The sequence below is a fragment of the Scylla paramamosain genome, chromosome 6 (assembly GCF_035594125.1).
Source record: "Scylla paramamosain isolate STU-SP2022 chromosome 6, ASM3559412v1, whole genome shotgun sequence".
NCBI classification, from domain to species: Eukaryota; Metazoa; Arthropoda; class Malacostraca; order Decapoda; family Portunidae; genus Scylla; species Scylla paramamosain.
This window is the reverse complement of record NC_087156.1, coordinates 21,858,110-21,882,050: the sequence shown is the minus strand read 5'-3', so window position 1 is coordinate 21,882,050 and position 23,941 is coordinate 21,858,110. Positions and strand designations below refer to the sequence as shown.

The window sequence follows — 23,941 nt, the reverse complement described above, 5'->3', positions numbered from 1 at the left end:
TAAACAGGTAAATCATTAGCAAAGCAAACAAACTTATGGCATATATTGCCAATTAATTTGTATACCACTGTGGCTGATCATTTATCTGCATATTTTTTTACTTTTAAAGAAATTTCAATAAAAATTAAAAAGATAAAATTATGTTTGGAATATTAAGGTCTGGGGACATTAATACAACAGCAGCCTTGAATAAACTGTATCTAGAGATGGGTGTGTGTTTTAAGTTATCAAATATAATATGTGTGTGTGTTTGTGTGCGCATCCTTAAGCATGACTGCTTTCATAAACATGGATACAGTGTTTTAGTACCACACTAGTTTGGATAATATCCACATTTGATAGGATGTTCTTTTTCTACATGTTTGCAACAAAACCTTTCACACTTTATTCCCTCCCCTAAAACAGTAGTTACCATAATATAGATTATATAAATTTTCCTCCAATTTTTTACTTGAAACATTCAGACGTTATAAAGATTAAAATATCTGTTATATGTGGTTCGTGTGAAATATCTTAGGCAGCAGTACTTTACATGAAAATGAAAAGCTGGAAAAAAAATAAATAAATAAAATAAAACAAAATAAAATAAAAAATAATTTTTATATAACTATATCATCTTACAAACATATCCATAATGCAAATGTGATGTCATATAATTAGATGAAATTTCTGTAAATCACAGCTGCTGTAGGCCAAGATAATCTCAAACCCACACCCATGAGACTCCTCTTTTTGGCTGGACAGCAATTGGTGCACTCGATGTTATTGTCACTTTTCAGTATTTTTTATATTTAAGGTATTTTCACTATCATTTATCCTTGTTTTCGGATAAAAAATAAATAAATAAATAAAATAAAAATAAAAATAAATAAGAAATTTTAAAAAATACAAAAACAATATCAGCCTAGTAACCCTTCAGAAAATTTGTGGAAATGAATTATTTATACAACTGCATTCATGTGTGTCAGCATACACCATGTAGAAGTGAGTGTTTGAAGTCACACAGATGCAATTACGTACTACATAAAGAATATATATTTTCATTAATTTTCTGAATGTTTAACACTTTGATGATATTGCTTTCACACTGATATTTAAAAAAAAAATTGCTTAAGTATTATTATACCTAAGATATATTTAGATTACACCTAAGATATATTTAGATAAATATATCTTAAATATATAAACAAAAAATATTGAATGATCCAAGTGCACCAGTAAGCTGCCTTGCCAAAAAGGAGGGTGCATGGCTTCTAGATCTTAGCCTATGGTGACTATACTTAGGCTTAAATTTTTGCTGCTCATTCAAAGTTAAAGTGTTTCAGTTTGTATCTAGTTAGATATTTAGAATAATCTGATGGAATCAGAACATCTTTATACAGTAAGAATTGAGATCATGATGTGGCATAGTCAGCTTCATTAATATCCTTGCAAGTTTGATGTAAATTCAAAATATATCATTTCTATGCTTGTCATTAAAGTAATATGTGTATTTACAAAATATAACAAGATAATACTTCGTAAGTAAACTGGATATTTTTACCATCTACAGGTCCACTACATTTTATCCACAATCTTTGGATCAAGACACTTTAGAGTAATACTGTAATTTTTCAAAATGGTAGATTGTAAAATTTTTTTTTTTTTTTTTTTGGCAGTGACAAAATTGTTTTCAAATAAAAAGCTACACTGCATGTGACTGTTGCTCTGATCCAGTGGTAGAGACAGTAAAGTCTGGAGGAAAGGGCTCTCTCTTCTAGCCTTTGACATTAAATTTTGTTCAGGTATAGAGGTACAATGTAGGAGAGGGAGGTTGTGTCCCAAAGTGCACTGGTGATGACTATTAAGTGCTTTAAAATAAGTTTACTAAAGTATTGAATGCATCAAGCCCATAACCATTTTTGCACAGTCAGATGCAAGGTGATCTGTCTCAACAACTCACTCCTCTTTTATTACAGCTGTTAAGAGCTGAGCAGGCAACAGGGCCATCATTAATATACAGCTGTCCTGGTGTTTTTGTGAACAAACTTGACTGGCAGACTGCAGCACTGGTAGTGATGAGTCACAGCTGCTACCTGCCACAGTATTGAGTAACCTTTGAAGTGGATAACAGCAGTGGTGGCACAACACTTGTAAGAGTAATGTTACATCAGGAAAATAAACATCTGTTGTCATTTAAAATACAATGGCTCATAAGATGGAATTTATTAATGTTTTCAACTTCCAGAATTCTGGATAAAAATTTGGGAACCTGTATCCTGAAATATTTGCTCCATGCAAAACAACTGGGGGAGTAACAAACAATACAGTTCATTATTTCTAAAATTTTGTCTTACTCAAATTAACAAAATTCCAACAAATTATGCTTAAATTTAGTAAGACTGGCATGAATTTCTTGTAAGATAATGTGGTAACTGAATGGGTTAAATTGCCACAACTATATCCTTTATCAATAAAACATGACTGAAAGAGCCTGATAATTAAATTGGAGGTCCAAGTAGTAGAGACCAATGGTGCCTGGTGGCTGATTTTGCCATGCTTGAGAAGCCATTAGGCACTGTTCTCACAGGTGATATTTATTTCAGGCCTACAAGGAGGAGTGGATGGATAATAGACTGAGCATTAAAATATTAATGATAGGATCAGGAAGAAAGCATACATTTCTCAAGACCACAGGATCTTGGATACCCTTTATTATCAGTTAAGCTCTTTCTCATGGGATTTATATTTTAATATCTTTTGTTTGGTGATAACACACAACTTTTTAGAGCAGTCAGTACCCTTCAGAATGGAGGGTTTAATGTAACTGGAGCAATGGGTTCACAAGAAATTTCAAGTGGCCAGTCTATATTATTATTTGATCAGATGAGAAATAAAATTTTAAGAAACCTGTTATGTTATTTTGACAGATCTCAAATTTTTACAAGTAAGGATAAAAGGAAATTATCATACTACAATGATGGGTTTTTGAGTCTTAACACAGCTGTGGCAGCAAAGAAATGTGAATTATTAATGCCTTGTCATTGTGAGTAGTTTCATACTAAATTAAAGGCCTTGAGATAAGCAAATATGTAAAGTTTGGGGAAATTTATTTTATAATACAATGAATTTAGCAACACAATATATACTTAATGCACTTTCTACTAAAATAAGAGAAAAAAATAAAAATAAATAAATAAATAAATAAAAAAATAGGCCTAAAATCTTGCCTTAATAAAAATAGCCGAGTTCATCTTTCTTGACATGCACTTTGAGGCAACAAAAATTGAGGTACACAGATAAGCACAGCAACCTCCCTCATTATCTACATGTATCATCACCACCTGGCTTTACGAGTCCACTGCACGACAAAGTCCTCCCTAAGTGACTTAAGAGTATCATATTCCACATCTTGGTGGCTTGGAGTGTCTTAGTGGGATTCTGGGTTACTAAATCACAACTCAACTTCCCTTTGCAAGTGGACTGAAGCAACAACTCAAAAGGAAATCAGTCATCACCCACCCAAGGTGAAAACTATTTATAATGAAATAAGGTGATAGATAAAATACTAAATCTCCGTAAGTTAAATAGTGTTAAGATTGACCCAAACACCATGTTTTCATTTTAAAAAAGTACCCATAACACAAGAAACCAAAGTTTCTGAAACACCTACACAAACAGCACAATATAAACCTTTGCCAATCTGCACTCCTTACACACCCCCCTTTCCCTGGCTTGTGTTTACAATATAATAATCACCCTCATGTACAAGTTTCTCAACCCTCCACTGACTACTCCTATCTATAAAAAAAATGTTAGGAGTAAAGGAAAGAAATCCACAAAGTAGCTGAACATGTGGCTTCACAAGAAATCTTTACCCCTCAGAAATATTAGGATGAACAACACGCAGATGTCATCTCCTTTATCACCAGAACATGGGAAAAACAAGCGAGACCAACAGAACAAGCACTATAGATTCCTGTTTATAACTGCAGTTGGTAAGTGGGAGAAGCGTTAAGATCTCAAATTATTAATTTCCAATTCACCACAAGTGTGCTGATTCTGTGCTGGCACAACACTGCTTACAATGATTTAGAGCTGCACAATGAAGATTTACATGACATGTGTGATCAGGTGTCCTAAACCAGCACAGCACAGGTTTTTCGTAAGTAGTATTGAGTGTTTTGGACAGTTACAAAAAGCTCATGAATGAGCCCAGATAAAGTCATGGATGGTTGCTACTGAGATGATGTAAAGGAAGCACCAGCACATGCCATTCAAAACAGCTCCAAGGTTGTAAAACTGGAACTCTCACCAGTCTACCAAGTGATAATCCCTACTAGCAGATAACAGGGAGTTTTTTAAGAACACATCTTCCTGTTCTTGAGATTTTGTCTCAGTAAATCCTGAATAATTTAAAAATATTTGGCTTGCAGAGGAAAAATTTCAGTGGACAGCAATGTAAGCTCCCACTATTCTGCCACAAGGATAATCAACAGCTTAAAAAAAAAAAGTGCCAAATTTAGACTCATGATTAACCACCAAATCCATGACATTAGATCTTGATATATTAAAGTTAATACAATCCATCACATGAAAAATCTTTAAATTGTTAGTTTTTACTTAGAAATTTCCTACTTAACCAAAGAAACTGGGCCAGGGTGCCTGCAGCAAAGCAATTCAAACTCTGGTAATGAGAAATGAAAATATAACAAACAAACAGGAATACCTAATTTACAGCATTAGAAGTCATTAAGCAAATTAATTTGTGTGATATGAAGCAAAACAGAGGTCACCTTGGTAAAAAAAAAAAATCATTGTAGTGAGTGACATTTGCTGAATTTCCTAACATTTTGAAAATTATGGCAATCACTTAAATGACATTTCAATATAATGTCCTTTTAACACAAATGCAATACAATAATTTACTGTAATATTTGGATTAGTAAAATCTTGTGGATATATATTTCTTGCTCATTTCTACCTAATTCAGTTTGATTCATTTAAGTTTTATATTGCAAAGCAATTTTTCATTCTATTATAACAATTAAGTGTACAACATTCAATTAATCACTTAAGAAAATTCTGGTTTCAACATATTTTTAGACTAATGTTGCAATCATGTAGAAAAGTTTCCTATCATCAAAGATCTCAAAATGTACCAAGTCTTGTGATATGGTTGGCATCTGCTATTAATAATGATGAAATAACCTAAGAAAAATATAGTTGAATCTCAAAACTTCATAATGAATGGTGACACCCATAATGAATTACAGCTAGGGTAACTAATGTGTGATGTGTTCTCTTTCAGATACTGTGGTATCTACTAGAATGTTGTTGTGGCATGTTCAAGTTCTGGGAGTGCTAAGTGGTAGTTCAAAATACACAACTGCTGTGTAATGGCAAATTGTTGTATATAGTGCAATAGTGTTGTATAGTACAAAAGTGTTGTATAGTGCAGGAGAGTGTTAGAATAGTGTCGGGACAGGACAGGGCCCACACCGGACACAGGTAGGACAGCGATCAGCAGCCAGGTAGCGGCGGCCGGACTCACTCACGATACTCACAAGTCGCACTCTAAACTTGGTCCTCACGCAACCATTGTCACGCCTGCTTTCAAATGATGCCTAAGGTGCTTTCACGGCTGTTTAAGTCCTAATAAAATTGAAGAGAGTCAAGATGGGGCCGCGATGAAGCGGTGAGAACATCAACACGGGGCTGTGTTCTCATCGCTAGGGTTAATTACATCATCAGAGTAGCCTGAAACCTGCATCAAATCTGAGAGTAGTGAAGAAAAAGAGTTTCTGCCAATCAAATGAATAAAAAAAATTAAGGGCAGAACTTAACAAAAAGAATCATGAAGCTACTTGTAAATAAACAAGGGCAATCAAATGTAAAACTTTGCAACAAGAAACATATACACAGCTTCTAACAAGGAGAAGTGCAGAGGGAGGTTGTGATGGAAGTGATGAGAGCTGGGCTACTAAAGCCACTAACCCTCATGCTAAGAAAGTGCACAAAAATAAAAGATGAATTATTTATTGCGATAAAAACAGACTGATAGAGAGCCTTAGAGAATAAACTATATCCTAACACATGTTCTTTCCTAGGCAAAGTGACTTGACCTGTACTCAATACATTTGATCATTACTGCAACTCTGCAGGCTTAAAAATTCATTTATATATATATATATATATATATATATATATATATATATATATATATATATATATATATATATATATATATATATATAATTATACGTAAAATGTGTAAAATTGTCACTGAGTTTTATTCAAAAGAACACTATTTTAGTTTTGAGAAGTTAATCAAATTTCATAGCTTGATGACGTTATTTCATGCATGTGTATCAACTCAGAACAAATATTTGCAATGCAATGAATATTTTGAAAGAGAATAAGAAAAGCTAATAATGGTATTGTTGGTTTTAAAAAGAAACAGGCTGCATGCTCCATTTTCCAGCCAAGCATATTGTTTGCTGATTTTCAGAATAATGGTTCATGTTTAATTTTGTAAGGAAAATGTCTATGTACATTTTTGTGCGAAAGACAGAAGAAAGTAAGATTATACCAATAACACCATCTATCATTCACACTTCCTGGAGGGTTTTAACAAATGCACACACATGTGAGCGAGTGCGGGCACGTGCACACACACACACACACACACACACACACACACACACACACACACACACACACACACACACACAAAATTTTTATCTACTACTGTGGTAGGTCCTGAACTCTCCAGCTGAAAATTAAAAGGTGTATTGTTACACCAAGCCTCCCCCTTTCTACCTATATTATTTTAGTTCGTCCTTGCACTTTCAACTAAATTTTTCCTATAATTTCTTTTCTCTTTCCTGCTGATTTTTCACATTCATTGCTGGCTATTTGGCATTTCTTTTTTTTTCTCTCTGTTCTATGCCATGGCATAATGTGGTCCCTTTTTTGGCACCTATTTCTCCAGTGTTCATTATATGTAGATTTGAGAGAGATTTGCCATTCCTTTTGAATACTTTTAATTACATGAAAACTAGTTCAGTTCATTTCTATAAATATTTTTCTAATCTAAACATCTTTGTTTATTCCTTGCATTACTCTTAGCAGGAGCATATATATCACTAAGAGTGCTCTGTCTATCTTTAGTTTTTATAGCAGTGATGCTAAATTTGGAAAAGTAATTAAAAAAATGAATTTTTAAAATTGCAGCATTATCAGGAATTTTCTTTAAAAAATATATTTCAAGAGACAAGGTATCCATGACATACCAATACAATTTCAGGCTGTGCCTTTCTTAAATGTTTTCTGTGAATAGTACATTTTCTGTTATATTTTCTGTTATTTTGTTCTGATGTATTTTATGTAGTATTGCTGTAACTGGATGCCTACAAAATATTTTTTTACCAATTTCCTTACTCTGTCCCTAATTTCTTCAACACCTCTGCCATATCCTATCTTATGACTGCATTCCTCACTACTAGATCTTTCTTTGGTAGTAGCATCACACCACCTTGGGAGGTGTAAAATTTCATTTTCATACAATATTACTCCTCTGAGTTATGACTGAAATGATTTTGTGCTTTACAAAATAATATAACGTATAAATAAAAATGACAACATAAAACTGTATACAATTCTACTTATGTTTACCAAGTCTTCATAATTCCCTAAATTTTTATCTTTACTCCATTTGGGATAATTTACTGTGCTTTCCTGATGCATCCTAAAGAATACTACACATTAACTCACCAAAGATGGAAATATATTACTAACTGCATGAATGGAAACACTGACATTCCTCACAATTATTTGATTTAAATTACAATTTCATTAAGAATAAAATTTTGTAAACATCCTAAAATATCTAGAGACAGAAAATGCAACTGCTTGTTAACTAAATTCCTAATTTTTTTCAGAGTAAAACTACTCATCACCTCATGATTCATTATCCTTACCAACACTTGAGTGACAGCAAAGTCTGAACAAAACAGAACACATCAATGTAAAAAGAATCTTCCTTTTCAGTCTTCAGTGTAAGATTTGTTGGAAAGTGACTGAGATGCAGGTAATAAGTGAGGTCATGGTGCCATGAAGGAGGAATGGCAGCTGTTCAGTAGTGCTGTGATGATGTGTGAAGAATAGGTTTGTGAGATTAATGGAAGGAATTTGTTACACAAGGGATAAAGAGAACTGATACAAAAGTTATTGCAGATAAAAGAAAATGAGGTGAATACAAATATTTTGGAAGAAGGTGGAAAGGGTATGAAAGAAAATGTCTATGAAAAAGTGTGTGGAGTAGAAATGATAGCAAGTTGATTGAAAAGAATGATGTAGGAAAGATTTTGAGGGACTGCTGTATATATTAATTAGAGGCTATGGAATCTGAGATTATTGTAGTTAAGAATGAAACGAGTAATTAGCACATCAGGACAGTTCTTAATTGTGAAGGATGAACTCCAGAAAACTCAGAAAGATGCAGCTCTGGATGGATGTCCAGTCAAATGTTTTAAGAAAATGAATACCCTGCATGTCTCCAGCATTTAAAATAATGTATTTCTACATCTAGCCCAGTAATGAGTCTAGCACTATCTTTTTTCTTATTCTTTAAATATGATGGAACCCAAATAATTCTCCTGTACAAGGACAAGATCATTTTCTATAGCACTCATATCACTTCATATGCATGCCATCATTCTTCTTTCATACAGCTGTGTGACTCAGTAACAGCACACCACCTACAGCATCACTTTTCTCTCAAACAAGTATCCTGATATTATGTATATTTGTACTCCTTCCTAATGAACAAAGTACAGTTCTCAAAAGCATTAAATTAAACATTTTCCTTATGTGTTGACCAATCTTTTCCAATTAAGTTACTTTTTGCTTGATTGCTGATTATGTTAAATATAACTCCAGCATGTCATTTGCTCTGATTTCTTGTGCAATGACAAATAACACAATTATAAAGTAAGAAAATATCCTAAAGGCAAGCCAATAATGAAATCAAGACCAAGCAAAAAATGTAAGCTGCTTTCATAACTCAGATGAATCTGCCAGCAGGTGTATTCCATTATTATTATTCTTGAATTGGTTGTCGAACAATTATAATAAACAGAACTTAAATAGTAATTTACTAAACTGTGTGTGTGTGTGTGTGTGTGTGTGTGTGTGTGTGTGTGTGTGTGTGTGTGTGTGTGTGTGTGTGTGTGTGTGTGTGTGTGTGTGTGTGTGAGCACGCTTGCCTATATGCACATGTGAAATGTTAACATGATGTTCAGAAAACCCACCCTTTGGATTTGAACATTTATTTATAAGCAAACTGCCCAATATATTCTTTTTTACATTATTAACTTCACGGTAATGCTGCACTTAATTACGTAGTATGATGATTATAAAATTGTCAAAAAAAGAAACTGAACAGGTCAGGTCACACAAGAAAGAACATGCACATCAAAGCCACTCTGTTATATCTCAGCAACAATTAAGAAGTGAAGTGACAGCATTTTAGTATCAAAATTCTATACTGAATCACCTCTGCACAACCCTGACTATTCTAAGGGACTAGTAACTCACTCAGTTAAAACAAACAAGGGGAGATGCTACTTAATGCACATCAAAATACATTTTGTATGCAATTATTTAGGTAAAAAATCTTCATGATTAAAATGAACAAAATAAAACCATTTGTTTCTTGATTTAATGTATTCATATTGAGACATGAACCTAAATCAAACATACTTCCAAAAATGGTAGTATATATTTTTTCTGTTTTTATAACTGCAAGATATGATACTAGTGTGCATGTGGCAGCATCCAGCATCTACACCTCACACAAGCAGAAAGACGGCCACAATAGTGCCTTAGGTACAACTTACACTCTCCGGTGGGCCCCCGAAGCTTCCTAAATTGTAGTCCCCCATACCACCCCCATCGTCCCGCGGCGTGCCAGGACCATTAGCAGGAGAATTCTTCATGCCATCTAGGCCATCACCATTCATGACAGGGCCCATGGTGTTTGGCCCCATTGGCCCACCCATGGGTCCATCTGGACCACTACTCAGAGGGAAGTCCTGAAATTTTTTTTTTAAATATTATAATAATAATAATCAGTAATCAGCATAGAACTTTTTTTTTTCTACCTAGGTACCACAGCAACAAGTAGGCTGACAATGTGCAAACTGGCACACAGCGATAATGTGGAGACAAGGGATGAAAAATATTCCTTACAAAAGGATGCCAAGCTTTTAAATCTACTTTCCTAAGAGAGGCATAGCTTAAGAGGGAATATGATGAGGTATTTAAATGGTATAGGGTATATAATAAGGACAGAACTAGAAATAGTGGGTTTAAGTCACATTTAAAAACAGGAAAGTAAGAAATGGCTCTCAAATAGAGTGATAGATGAATGCAATAGACTCTGTAATCAAGTTGTTAGTGCTGAGCTATTACATTGCTTTGAAAGATTAGATAAATTCCTCGATGAGGATGATAGGTGGAAATGGTATGTTTCGTGCAGGGACTGCCATTGTCGGCCTGATGGCTTCTTCCACCTTCCCTTATTTTTTTGTTCTAGTTAATGCCAAGGGGGCAAAAGAGGGTAAATTAATGGTAACACCTCAACAAATGAAAGAATAAAGTAGATTACCGTTAGCTTAAACAATTATGTCAGTGTACTAGCACGCAAATGTCTACCTATCTATCGATAGTGGGTTTTAACTGCCTCATGTGAAGACTCACCCCTGGCATGCCTCCTCCAGGTACTGGCTTCATCATAGGAAACATGGCATCGGCCCCACTACTGGTTGTGTCTGCAATGACAAAAAATGAGTTACTCCCAAGCAGACAAACTTTATTAAGTTTTCTGAAAATGAAGTTCATATAAAGATTTGAGGCATCTATAACAGATGGACATTTACATAGAAAATGACAAAATAAAAATGAATAAATGAATAAAAACATACAAACATATACACAAGAAAATATATCTGGATAAGTGTTTACATAAGTAAAACTACCAAGCAGCAAATGTCAGTTTTTGACTTACAAATCAAGAAACACAGATTTTTGTCTGTAATCAAATATAACATCTAGTAAAAGAGAACTATGGTGCTAAGGACAAGAATCTAACCTAAACCATATTATTCTTCAACAAAAAAATAAATACTCAATGTCCTGGTTCACAGTGAAAATTACAATACCAATAAAAGCTAACATAGAACACAACATGATCATGCTAATGGTGTCAGTCACTTTCAACATTGACAAGTTCATTAGATACTTTGTAAACCTCTAAAGTAGTGATTAAAGACAATACTTGTACAAGAGTGGAAAAAACACCATGGAGTATTTCTGCAAAAATTCAGATTGTGTAACTATTGGAAAGAAAGTCCAAATAAAACAGATGACACTGATTTAAGTAATATGCGCAAAGAAGAGGTAGGAGAGAACTATGCTTAATTCCTCTTCAGATATTTTCTGTGTGGAATACAGGCTGCCCTACCAGCTGCCAAGCTGGTACAGAACAGCCAATCTGTTTTGCCAGTTCTTCATTCATTTCTATGCAACAGCTGGTGAACAAAGCAAAAAAGCAGAGTGTAGCCATTTGATGACAGTTGCCAGATGGCAAATATACCAAGGTGATAGTGGCTTCTCTGAACTGCATCAAGTCTATTTGTAGCTCAGTGGCTTTTGTTACCAATATCTGTTATATAAAGATGAGCTTAAATGTCCAAATTCATGCTTGTGTGTTTATGCAAGTGAGCCTATTGGTCAGAATTAATGGAAAAAGATTGATTTATTCTCTGTTTCATGAAATTAAATATAATTAATTTCTTTGTTTATTTTTCTTGGCACTGGGTCTCCAATGTGTTGCAGTTACTGATCCTTTTGAGTGTGACTTTAAATGACTATATCTGCCTAAAGCTCACAATTTAATAATAATAATCTGTAGTGTTGTGGGAAAAAACATTACCCCACCTGACGCAAACATCACAACATACAAGTTCTGAGTATTGCCACCAGTAACAAGTTATATCGAATATACCATCATACAATAATAATATATACAATAAATATAAGTCAAGGGTAAAGCACACCAAGAAAGTGTAAAATAATGGAACCACTGGATGAAAGCCTTGCTACTGTGATGGCCTCATGCTTCTTTGCCAATGAATGTGTTACGTAGCATAAGACATTGGCCGCATCATTTAGTGCACATCAACTACAGAGTGGCCACTGCCAACAGTGCAAAACTGCAGTCTGCTAATCATTCCTAAAGTTTAATGCTGCTTCAGCCTCAACTACAGCTCATTATCTCCTCAAAGTGGTGAATAATATTTTCTTCACCTATCACTTTTCATTCACCCTGTCTGCATGCCTAACCCATATTAATATTCCTTGCTTGGCTCCATCCTAATGTTATTTTCCTTCAAGCATCTTAATCTTTTGCCTCATCCATACACTCAACTTACTCCTCACATGTACCTCAAAGCTAAACTCAATTATATTAAATCTTCTCTTTTCTCCTACTTCAATGTTCAATGCTTCAACACAAAATGCAATCAGTACTACCACAACCCTACGCAGCCTCCCTTTTGGATTCTTTCCTTGTGACTTAACTAAATAATTCATTCTTCCCCATATCCATTTTGCTTCATTCAGACAAAACCTCTCCCATCCACAGCAATAATATATACTTCAAACAGTCCACCTCCACAAGCCCTCTGCCATTCAAAACTGCACTCATCCTCTTACCATTTCTCTTACCCTTATTTACTTTACATTTTTGCATATTTAAGATACCATTCCAAACTCTTATGCTAGCTGTCTCATGTGAGAATAAGCTACCATTACAGTTTTACCTGCAAACAGCAGTTGTGTCAGACTCCACTCTCTACCATCAGTAATCACTGGACTAAAGCCTAATCATTCTCATATTCATCTCCATTACACCATAAAAAACTAAGAGGTTAACAAACATTCTTGTGACAACCCTACTCAAACACATCACTTATGTTATTTTCCAATTCAATACACATCCACACACACACACACACACACACACACACACACACACACACAAATTTTTAGGTCTCTAAAAATCTATTACCTGGTCCATAAAATTTAAAAAGAGTTCACAACTCTTCCCCATCCCATTTATTATGTGCTTTCTCTATATTTATGAATGCCTAAAATACATCCTTACCTTTTGCCAAAGTAAATATAACCATAATTCTTAAATATTACTTTATCATCCACACAAAAACGTGATATTCATAGAGGGAAAAAAAATAATAAATAAATAAAATAGAAAACAAATAATAATGAACCACACTCCATGGCTGAGTTGGAAGAACACTGCTACTGTACTCCAAGTGCATCACAGGAGACTGTGAGGGACGGAGCAAGGTAACTCAATTCCCACCATAAGACCCAACTTGTCCGAGCCATCTCCCTTTAAAGGGGATCCTATGCTGATGTATACAGAGATAACCTAAAACTTGGTTTTAATAAATAAAAAAAAAAATAAATAAATAAATAAAAAAAAAATAATAAGATCTACATCACCATACACTGTACAGTGGTAAAAATGGTATGATAATAAAATAATAATAAAAATAACAAATGCAGTCAAGACATGAAATAGTTCAAAACATTAATGTGTCTTCAGTTGATCAAGCATACACAAGGTACTACAAGTGGATATCTGGCTGACTCACAGTCAATGAGCTTATAAAGTTTCAGTGACAAACACTGCAGCCTGACACAATATAGTCTCTATCCCTTCACTACACCCTCCAAACTCTATGTTAAGTATAGTTTCAAGATGAGGAGTCATCAAATCTTCACTGATGCAAGCACAGTACACTAATTCAGCCAACAATCATATTTATAATTAAACAAAAAATATAAATAAATAAATAAATAAATAAATAAATAAATAAATAAATAAATAAATAAATAAATAAATATATAAAAAAAAAACATGCCTTTTAGGTCCATGCCTAGTTTAGTGACAATATCAATGTGCATTTAGCAGAAGCACCACATCACTCGAAGAAAACCAAAAGGAATGGGTAATAATCCAAGGGAACTGCAGCACTTCAAAACAATTGATATTTACACATTCAGCAGCTAAATGAAATTATTGTACCCAGGAGATAGGGACATTTTTTTTCCATCCTACTTGCTTGTTTGGTTTGGTTTTAGTTTGAAAAATGTTGCAGCTTTTTAATGAGAACCTGAATTAAACAATAAAAACAAATAAACCCCTAGAATCTAGACACCTACTGATCCACTTCCTAAACAGCACATGAATATGATCTCTTGTAGTGCTAGTGCTGAGATAATTAAGTTACCTGAATATTACTAAACATGATCCACTCAAGCACTTGCAGCAGAGGTAATATCACACGTTCACAACACAAAACACTAACAGTGCTCTCTCATGCGGGTTCTGCTTTAGTGTCTTTAAAAAAAAGCGTCATATACAGTTAAAAGATCTTTAACAAGCAAGATTTGGAGCCAATTTTCCTTGTTCAAGTACCCCATTCAGAACTCTTGTGCCAAGACTTTCAAATGATAATGATGAACAAGAATGGGCAATGAAAAATTTAAACCAAATTTGAAAAGGGGATGTTTCAGAGAATAAAGGCAGGAACTACAACGGAACCCTCAGATGTAGTGAGTCCAAACTGCCTATAAAGCAGTACCTGGCCGCGGAGTGGGAGGCAGGCGGGCGGGAGAGAAAGCTCCACTCGACCCTAAAAAAAGTTACCAATGTTACTTTTCAAGACTTCAGTACTGAATTTATTACAGAGATCAAAGATGTCAAAGTCATCAACACATACATACAAATACAACTAAAATGTACATGTGTCTGTTATTGTGTAAGCAGCTGATCCTCAATTTCAAGGGCAAAAGGAGGCTAAGGTCTGAAATATCTCAAAAGTGGTAATCTGCAATGGGTGCCACAAATAGTACAAATATTAAAGCAGCACCTTACTGCAGGACACACAAGTCATCCAGATAACACGTCCTGATTTATGGTGGCTTGACTCCCATTTTTTGTTTTTGTTTTTGAAACAGTATGAAACTGAAATTTGTGGCTGTTTTAACTATCTTCTCAGACTCTGTCTGGGTTGCCTAAAATTTAGAGTCCAGAAAATTGAGGTCCAGATAACTGAGACTACAGTGTGTGTGTGTGTGTGTGTGCGTGTGTGTGTGTGTGTGTGTGTGTGTGTGTGTGTGTGTGTGTGTGTGTGTGTGTGTGTGTGTGTGTGTGTGTGTGTGTGTGTGTGTGTGTCACAGTGTCATAACTGACATAACTTAAGTTTTTCTGCATTTCCTGTCAATTACAAGTATCAACTGTAAAATTTAAGAACATGGTTCCCTTTTCCATCCTTAAAAATACTGATATAGTATGCCGGTCTGTAATAAATACTACAAACCTGCAGTCTGAATGAAATTTATATGATATATATAATGCACTTTGTATATAAGATCCATCCATTTCACAAAGGAGAGAAAGATTTGTATGGATTAAGCATGTGAAAAATCATGTAGTGGTGATTAATATAAAGAAACACTGAAGACAGTGAATTAAAAAACGAGAAGTGCGATGAAGAATTCAGGATAAATCTAGAGTCAAATAAAAATTATTATTATCATTATTATTTTTTTTAACTATAGTTGGGAAGATGGATAAGAGAGCATGATATAAATTATGTACAGTGATAAAGAAGGAAGTGAAATATGGAAATATGAAATAAAGGATTAAAAAGTGAAATGGGGAAGGCTAGAATGCTGCTGAACAAATGTGGAGAGGAAAGAATGTGGGCCTAAAGAAATGAGCGAGGGGACACCAGAAGATGCTCTCTGAAAGTTGAATGCAGAAATGGAAGGAAAGGCAGTAGTGCCATATTTAGGAGTAGAAATCTGTACCACATTAATCTTTTGATGTGAATCTATTCCAGCAATGTAAACTATATATAGCTCTCATGTACTTCTTTGCTAAAGCTGCTGCTTCATCTTGGCATTCTTGAATATCTTGTTTTCTCATAATGTCTCTTATTATGTTGTGTTATCCACCCTGTAGCTCATCAAACCCCCTCTGTTGCATCAATTTTATTTACTTTTTTTTCATTTTATTTATTTATTTATTTTATTTATTTTTTTTATTTTTTTGTCATTTTACCACTATCACTTTCCTACATGATATTATCACCTCATCACATTTGTAGAAATATTTAGTAAAAAACAAAACTTTACATGAAGCAGGCATAATATGATGTCAATCAATGGACATACCTTTCCTGTCACTAATTTTCATTCATTTCATACATCCACATACATTCATGGCATCATGAGATTACTTTAATATATTCTGCATTTCTTGATTGAATACACCAATAATAATTCATCTATGTATGTACATTCTGTATTAATTGCCTATGTTTCTTAATTTAAGACATCAGTGTGTGTGTGTGTGTGTGTGTGTGTGTGTATATATATATATATATATATATATATATATATATATATATATATATATATATATATATATATATATATATATATATATATATAATTTCATCATTGAAGCCTATTACTGGTTGCTTCTGTACATAACAATACTGTATCCATATACCCATATAGACAAACATTTGTAAATACTCTCCTCTATCCACACAACCTCTTTCATTCTATTCACATAACCTCTTCTTTCATTCTGCTGATCCAAAAATTATGAGGACTGGGTATCATGCTAAATGTTGCATCTTCTAGTGTCTCAACCTCAAATTACAAAGTATAAAAATAATCCAATCTGCATTATATTATATTATATTTAAGGAAAAATCTTTACAAGTATGAAGGTTAAAGATGTCCAACTCAAATACTTCTCTGCCTGCCCTGCCATATCAGTTAGGAGGATGTATTTTCAACAACTGATATGAAGCCTATAATCACTGGGCACTTTCATCATTCAAACATCTAACATTCAGGAGTGTATGACGATAATATCAGAGTGACACTATGGACACACCATAACAAGGAAGTATAGCATCTGTGTCATCTTAACTTAGTACTAACCTCAAACAACACAGTTGGGAACCTAGAAGTATTAGTATTTAACACAAGCTTTATATCTGGTGACATGCCACTAACCTTGAGGACTGGGCATGATGGGAGTGCCGGGACCAGGGGGACCTCCAGTGCCAGGCGGACCCTGCGTGAAAAGCAAAACTATTAAGTAACAGATAAAATGCTACTTGAAGAAATGTAAAACACTTTTTAAGTGATTAATAAAGGACACAAGTGAAGGAGAGAGAAATCAAGAGCAAGAGTAACAGCAGTGACTCATTCAAGAACTAGAAGAAAAATGTGGATAAAATACATGATGGGAGGTTGAATTTACAGTTGGGCTTCTTAAATGTTGTGATTTTGGAGATGCAAAGGAGAAAAACACAGGGAAAAAATCACAGAATGAAAATAAGAAGAGTTTTGATTACAATGATGCCATGCTTGAGGCCATGGATTAGCTAAAATTACCAATGTAAGATCTTATTAATATTAACATTAAGGAGAGCCTTCCAAACCCTGACATCACACTGTGGGATAAGCATCTCAAGGGAATGGTGAACTCACCATCATGCCGCCGTAGGTTCCAGGCGAGGATGACGAGTAACTCATTGGCTGTGGGAGAGAAATAAGAGATTTTTATGCATGTACTGAGCAATTTGGCAAATTTCAAAGCATCGTGATGAGTGACACTAATGAAACAAGACTGTCTTCATTAGTTGGTGAATAAATTTTACCATGTATTGTTAATCTAGACCTGAACTTAACAGACAGTGTGAGTTTACAAGAGTTTGTGAACTAAATGCTGATGAGCTACTGTCAAATGTTTGCAACTCTGTCAACAAACCATTGTAGTAAAATGTAATAATAGTACACACAAAATTTTGCTCCTTTATGGTTCACAAATGCAGCAGTTTTAAAAATACATTTGTAGTCTGCTCCATATATTTATATGGATTTCAGATACTCATTACTTCACCAAACTTAATAAAATGTTATCTTTATAAAACCACCAATAAGCTACTTGGTTGTTGGTTATTATATTTGAATCCATCTTAAATTAATTCTCAAATAAGAACAACCACTCATCACCATGCTACAAAAGTGTGGTGTACTCACGGTTGATGTGTTTGGCGTCCATGGTTGTCTAGGGCCTGGTCCTCCCATGCTCATTGCCGGCATCCCTGGCCCAGGACCCCCTGGTCCTGGGCCTCCTGGTCCACCAGGTCCTGGACCAATACTGTTAGGTGGTGGTCCTCTCATGCCTGGACCATATGCTGCAGGACCCATGGGGCCCATGCCAGGTCCAGGGCCCATGGCTGGCCCCCGTGGACCAGTCATTCGTGGATTCATTCCGGGAGGACCTGCAGGAATAATTCATACTTAAAAAATCTTCATTTAGAAAAAACATTAAAAGTGCACCATGCCCACGTGACCAACATACGACAATATCTTGACGGCCCTTGTCAATTTCAGTTAACAACAGAACATCACAAATATCAATTCATTAATCAGCAAAATCACAGAAGGTATCATGGACCAAGCAAAATTCTCCATAGTTGTCTAATGGGCAGCACACAAACTTTAACATGGGGCATATGACCACCACTGTCATGCCCGTTGCCAAGAACACAAACTAGAATAAACAACATACACACAAAGCCAGACAAACAAACAAGAACTGTTCCACGGACCAGACAGAATGTTATGACATAAGGCATTGTGAACAGCAACATCACTAGAGCCACAGTGAGGCTACACAAAGATCACCACAAAACACTCCCCACAAAGTCTTCTCAGCATTGCAATAATACATATGATGGTGTTTGTGATGGTGATGATGATGATGGTGATGGTGATGATGATGATGACAATGTCAATGATGAACATCTGAACCAGTTGTCTTTGACATTTTCAACAAAAACCTAAGGATATATAAAATAACTTGCATGACACAGCATAAATTGCTTTCACATTTCATCATGATGTCTTAATTTTCACAATAACTTTACATAATGTAATCTACAAAATTGATATGCCTATGCCTTATCTAAGAATGAAAAAAGAAAGAAAATATAAAGGGGTGATCACAGTTATAATGTGTATAATGTATAATGTGTATAATGTGTTATAATGTGTGTGTAAGAAATGCACATTAACAACAATGTGATAGCCACTTTGGATGAACAAATTTACTGTGAAGTAATTGTATACAAAACTGAAGTTTCCTTTACCAAGAATTTATGACAGCTGGGGAGCTTAAGGGACACTAACTACAATGCAATGTTTTTATCTAAACTTTGGTAAGTAAAATAATATCAGATTGAATGTTCATATGAATTCTGTCTATTTCTACTTTTCTTTTATTCATATAAGACTTAATGACCACAGTTCTTACAATGTAAAAATATGATGTCCAAATTAAATCTCCCAGTTTTCTGTTAAAACTTCACTTGTAGTGTGACTAATAACATCAAGTAACTGCCATCAACTAGTTGTGGGTGAAGTTGAAATGAAATGCAACAACTATCCACTTTTAGACATCAATGTACAGCATGGTAGTTGGAAACATGGCAGAAGTGTCTTTGAGAGAGAGAGAGAGAGAGAGAGAGAGAGAGAGAGAGAGAGAGAGAGAGAGAGAGAGAGAGAGAGAGAGAGAGAGAGAGAGAGAGAGAGATTCTTCACATATGCCCTTCTGTAGACAACTGGCTCTGACCTAAGAAAATGTTACATATATATCATTAATAATCTTCACACATACAATGCATTATACTGATTACTGATATTAAGCAAATCAAGAAGCAAATTAGTGTACTAAAATGGAATGTTGTTCCAAAGCTATGTAATAACGCCATTAATACTGTAAGGAACAGATTAAGCATTTGAGTTTCGAAACTGTTTTACTGCAACATAATCTATTCATGTCTATAAATTCTGTTAAGACAATATCTTCTGCTGTATTTCATAGCTCAAAGTAAATATTCAAGGATCAGCAAATTATGATCATTAAAGACTCGAAATGAAAGGCAAAATGCAAACTTTAGATTTTTGGACATGACAAAGACAACTATTGAAATACAGAAGCAATATTACTGAAACTGGTAAGACAATCAGGCTGATTTACTAATAAGGAGAGGGAGGAGAGGAATTTGATTAGTAAATGATTGATTCAAAATGACTCAAGCTAGTTTTTCACATGCTACATTTGCTCTACCCTTTACATTTCCCCTACATTCACTTTTTGAGGTAACAAGGCTTACAACAATGGTGAGTTTTAATGTACATGTGATTTTTATCACAACTTTATAATTTCTTTTTCTTAACCTATCTGTCTACACATGCACACATACATGTGCACACACACACACGCATGCACGCTCGCACACACACACACACACACACACACACACACACACACACACACACACACACACACAGAGTAGAACACTGATTTACCACTAGTTGAGTTCAAAGATAGTGGATCAATATCACACTGAATGAATGTGCAGTGTTGATTTACACCAAATAAAGTTAGTCATTGTTTTCTGAACAGCACATTTTTATTAGTCTTACTTTACTGGTAGATTTTTTTTTTCTTTATTTCCTTATATCTGCACTAAATGGGAAATCCTAGAGGAAAGAGAAGTCATGAGCAATAGTACAGCCAGCAATGCAATTAACAATTAAAGTTTAGGCTAAGTATTCCATGTAGTTCTTGTGGTATGGGAATGACATCAGGCCACACACTCAAGAGTGACACAAAGTGTGAAGGAATGTTGCCATCATATTTCCAGTGCATTGTAAAGTGTGACTAAAAAGTGAGGGATCAGGAACATCTTCCTATCCATATTTTTAAAACCAATGGGAGAAAAAGGCTGGTCTTTGTTACCATCCTTTTATGAGAATTTCAGCCTGATATATAATGTAATACTTGCAGCAGAGCTGAAAGCTGGACTAATGATACTATGTTGTACTATTTTGTACAATCTGATGCCTTTTGTCACTAGGCCCAGCCATTAAAGGAGAAACTAGTCAATTCAACATTAATACCATCTCTTAGAATAAAAAGAATGATGGTTGTTCTTTACATTATGATAAATTAATTTAAAATAAAATAGCTACAATTACACAAAAATAATTTGGTTTACAATAACGTAAGTGACGACTTGCAAGACAGTGATGCTTATGGCCACACGCTAGTCTTTTAACAATCCCAACTTTATGGCAGGTGATTTAGTGACTACAAAAGCATAGTAGTGATTGCTGTTGCATGTGGTTATGTTAGGTACTGCAGAATCACAGTGTACTCATCATTTATTATTGTTTCAGTATGCACACTGAACTGGGCAGGATGCTGCACTGTTGCTTGCAGTAGGCTGTGGCAATGTAGTGGAAATCCCTTTGACATATTCAAAGAGATGCTTGGTGGGATATATTATGCACAAAGGTAACTCATTTTTTCCATACTGCATGTCAGATCTGGCATGCTTTGATATGATGATTAAGAATTTTAAGGTATATCAATGTTCCACTGTATTTGAGTGTATAAACTCAGTATGAAAACCCAATTATTACAAATGGCTACAATATTCTCATAATATGAATTCAGTGAACATTATGCACAAGTAATATGAAATCTCATAAGCTCTCATTAATGCCATATCTTTTCCCTATTCTAGTTGAAAAAATTATTGTAAATGATGGCATTAGGAAAAATTACATTCATTCATTCTTTTTAAAACATAATAGTTATAAACAACAGTGGTTCATGCACACCTCTGCTGCTGATATTATTTCTCCCCAGAAACTTTATGCAACTGAGTATTATATATAAATTTGAATTTTAGTATTTCCTTTAAAAGTGTGAATAAATACAAAATTTAAATAATTACAGACTGTATGTATTGATGGCAATCATGGTAAAAAAAGGAAAAGAAAAGAAAATTCTCATTTCTATCTGTGTCATGTAAAACAAACTTAAAACTAAGATTTATGGGAATATATATTCCCATAAATAAACATTTGGTGAATTAAATACAAGAAAACAAGAGATTGGCAAGGAGGTGACTGCTACAGGTGATGTAGTGGAAATGAAAAGATATATAATGATGGTGATGAGAACAAGGATGACAAGAGTGATGCCATAGGGTTGATGGGACTCTAAACAAACACAGAACACAGGAGCACCAAAGTATAGGTATGCATATAGCTCTGAATTGTTAGTGTCAATAATAGTTTGAAAGTGCAAAAAGCAGAACAGCAATATTTGCAGCAATTGACATTTAAAATCAGAGCTCATCATCAAGTCAACATGTTATCAGCTTTATAACCAAAAGGCTGACTTGAAGCTCTGAGTGAACAGGGCAATCACTGGTACCACTGATTAGCTTCAAATCAATATCTTTTAATCTTGAGCTCTGATTGGAAGTGGATCAATCCTGAGTTCTCATTGATGGAAATGATTCACTCCTAAGCATTCTGACTGGCTAGGGATCAATCTTGAGCTCTGAAAGGTGGAAATGGCACACTCCTGAGCTCTGACTGATGGAGATGGATCAATCCAAGATCTGATTGGTGGAGAGGGAACTTGCCAGGCGAGTTCCTACCTTGCCACCCAACAAAGTCTCCATCTCCTGAATGGAAGAGAGGAAGAAATGGTTCATTAATGCAAAGTTGAACAAATAACTCAAAGCTTATGTCAAAAACTTTGATATGAAGGTTTTAGGGATGATTTAACAAACTGTTCACTTATGTCAATGTCATTTTTAAAGTCATACATCTTTGATAAGCTTCATAAATTGTAAAAATAACACACAAATAATTATGCAATTAAGAATAATGCTGCATGAAAGGCACAATGGACACAATTTTGAATAGAGTATGTACACACTCATGCACTTGAAACTGGTTGTCTTCAATAATAATAATTACATTTTTTTATTGCAGAATTTTCTGCAAAATTTCAATGTCCCTTGTCAACCCTGGGCAGTTGTTTAATGGTATGAATTATGACTGATCATGCTCATGAACCAAAGAGAACCATCATGAGTTTCACTTAACAGGGGGCTCTTCCTTCATAAACTCATATTGCATACTTAATGTGTTGTTCATAGAAAGACTGTGTATAATAGTGAAAAATGTAAACATAGGTAATACAGTATTATTTAAATAAAAACTGTGTGTATCATACTGGGATTAAAATTCAGTCTCTTAACATGAACTTATTACCACAAAACCACTGTTGTCAATAAAATAAATAAATAACTGCCAAAGCATTGCTGTCAGTTCCACCAGGAAGACAAATACTGGAGGAGTAGTGCGTCTTGTCATTATGGTGGTGCACCAAGTTTCACACTTAAATGGTCTCGCATAAAAGGGTGTAACATAATTGCTGATGTTCAGGTATTGATGTTGCATGAAAATGGAGGTACCTGCTTGACTGGAAGCCCATTCTGAACAATCTTCAGTGAACAGAGCTATGGTGCTTTGTGGACAATGTAACAAAGAAACTGGTTCATAGATACACCATGATCACTGCATCCTACTCACGGAAGCCCAGGAGTAGTTCTGGTGTAACTTAATATCTCCAGAACCAAGCCACCTTTGTGACTATTCAATAAAACTTTTTTTTTTTTTGAGAAAGCCTAGTGGTAGATAGAAGAAACACATTCATAAATCAAGATGTCACTTGACTTGGTGTACTACTGCATATGAAATCATGCAGCTTCCCACTTTTATACCATGGTTACAGAAATATAAATATCCATCATTAAAAATCATTAACTTGATCTTCAATACAAATATCTTTCACTAGAAAGCATTAGCTCTAATTTTGCTACAATGCATTTCAAACTTC

At 34.6% G+C, this 23,941-nt stretch overlaps 2 protein-coding genes across 2 annotated transcripts in view; one reads left to right on the top strand and one right to left on the bottom strand.

Annotated features, from left to right (window-relative positions):
• The window catches only part of LOC135101396 (actin-related protein 6-like), a 31,817-nt gene extending 27,301 nt beyond the window's left edge, over positions 1-4,516 (top strand). Inside the window, exon 11 of the transcript XR_010269256.1 lies at positions 1,959-4,516. The gene's annotated coding sequence lies outside the window, so the exon portion shown is untranslated. The remainder of the gene's footprint in view (positions 1-1,958) is intronic.
• The window catches only part of LOC135101395 (single-stranded DNA-binding protein 3-like), a 200,752-nt gene that overhangs the window by 9,762 nt on the left and 167,049 nt on the right, over positions 1-23,941 (bottom strand). The window contains 6 exon segments of the mRNA XM_064005322.1: positions 9,882-10,076; positions 10,744-10,814; positions 17,173-17,233; positions 17,653-17,700; positions 18,205-18,449; positions 22,692-22,718. Coding sequence (XP_063861392.1) covers positions 9,882-10,076; positions 10,744-10,814; positions 17,173-17,233; positions 17,653-17,700; positions 18,205-18,449; positions 22,692-22,718 — 647 coding nt within the window.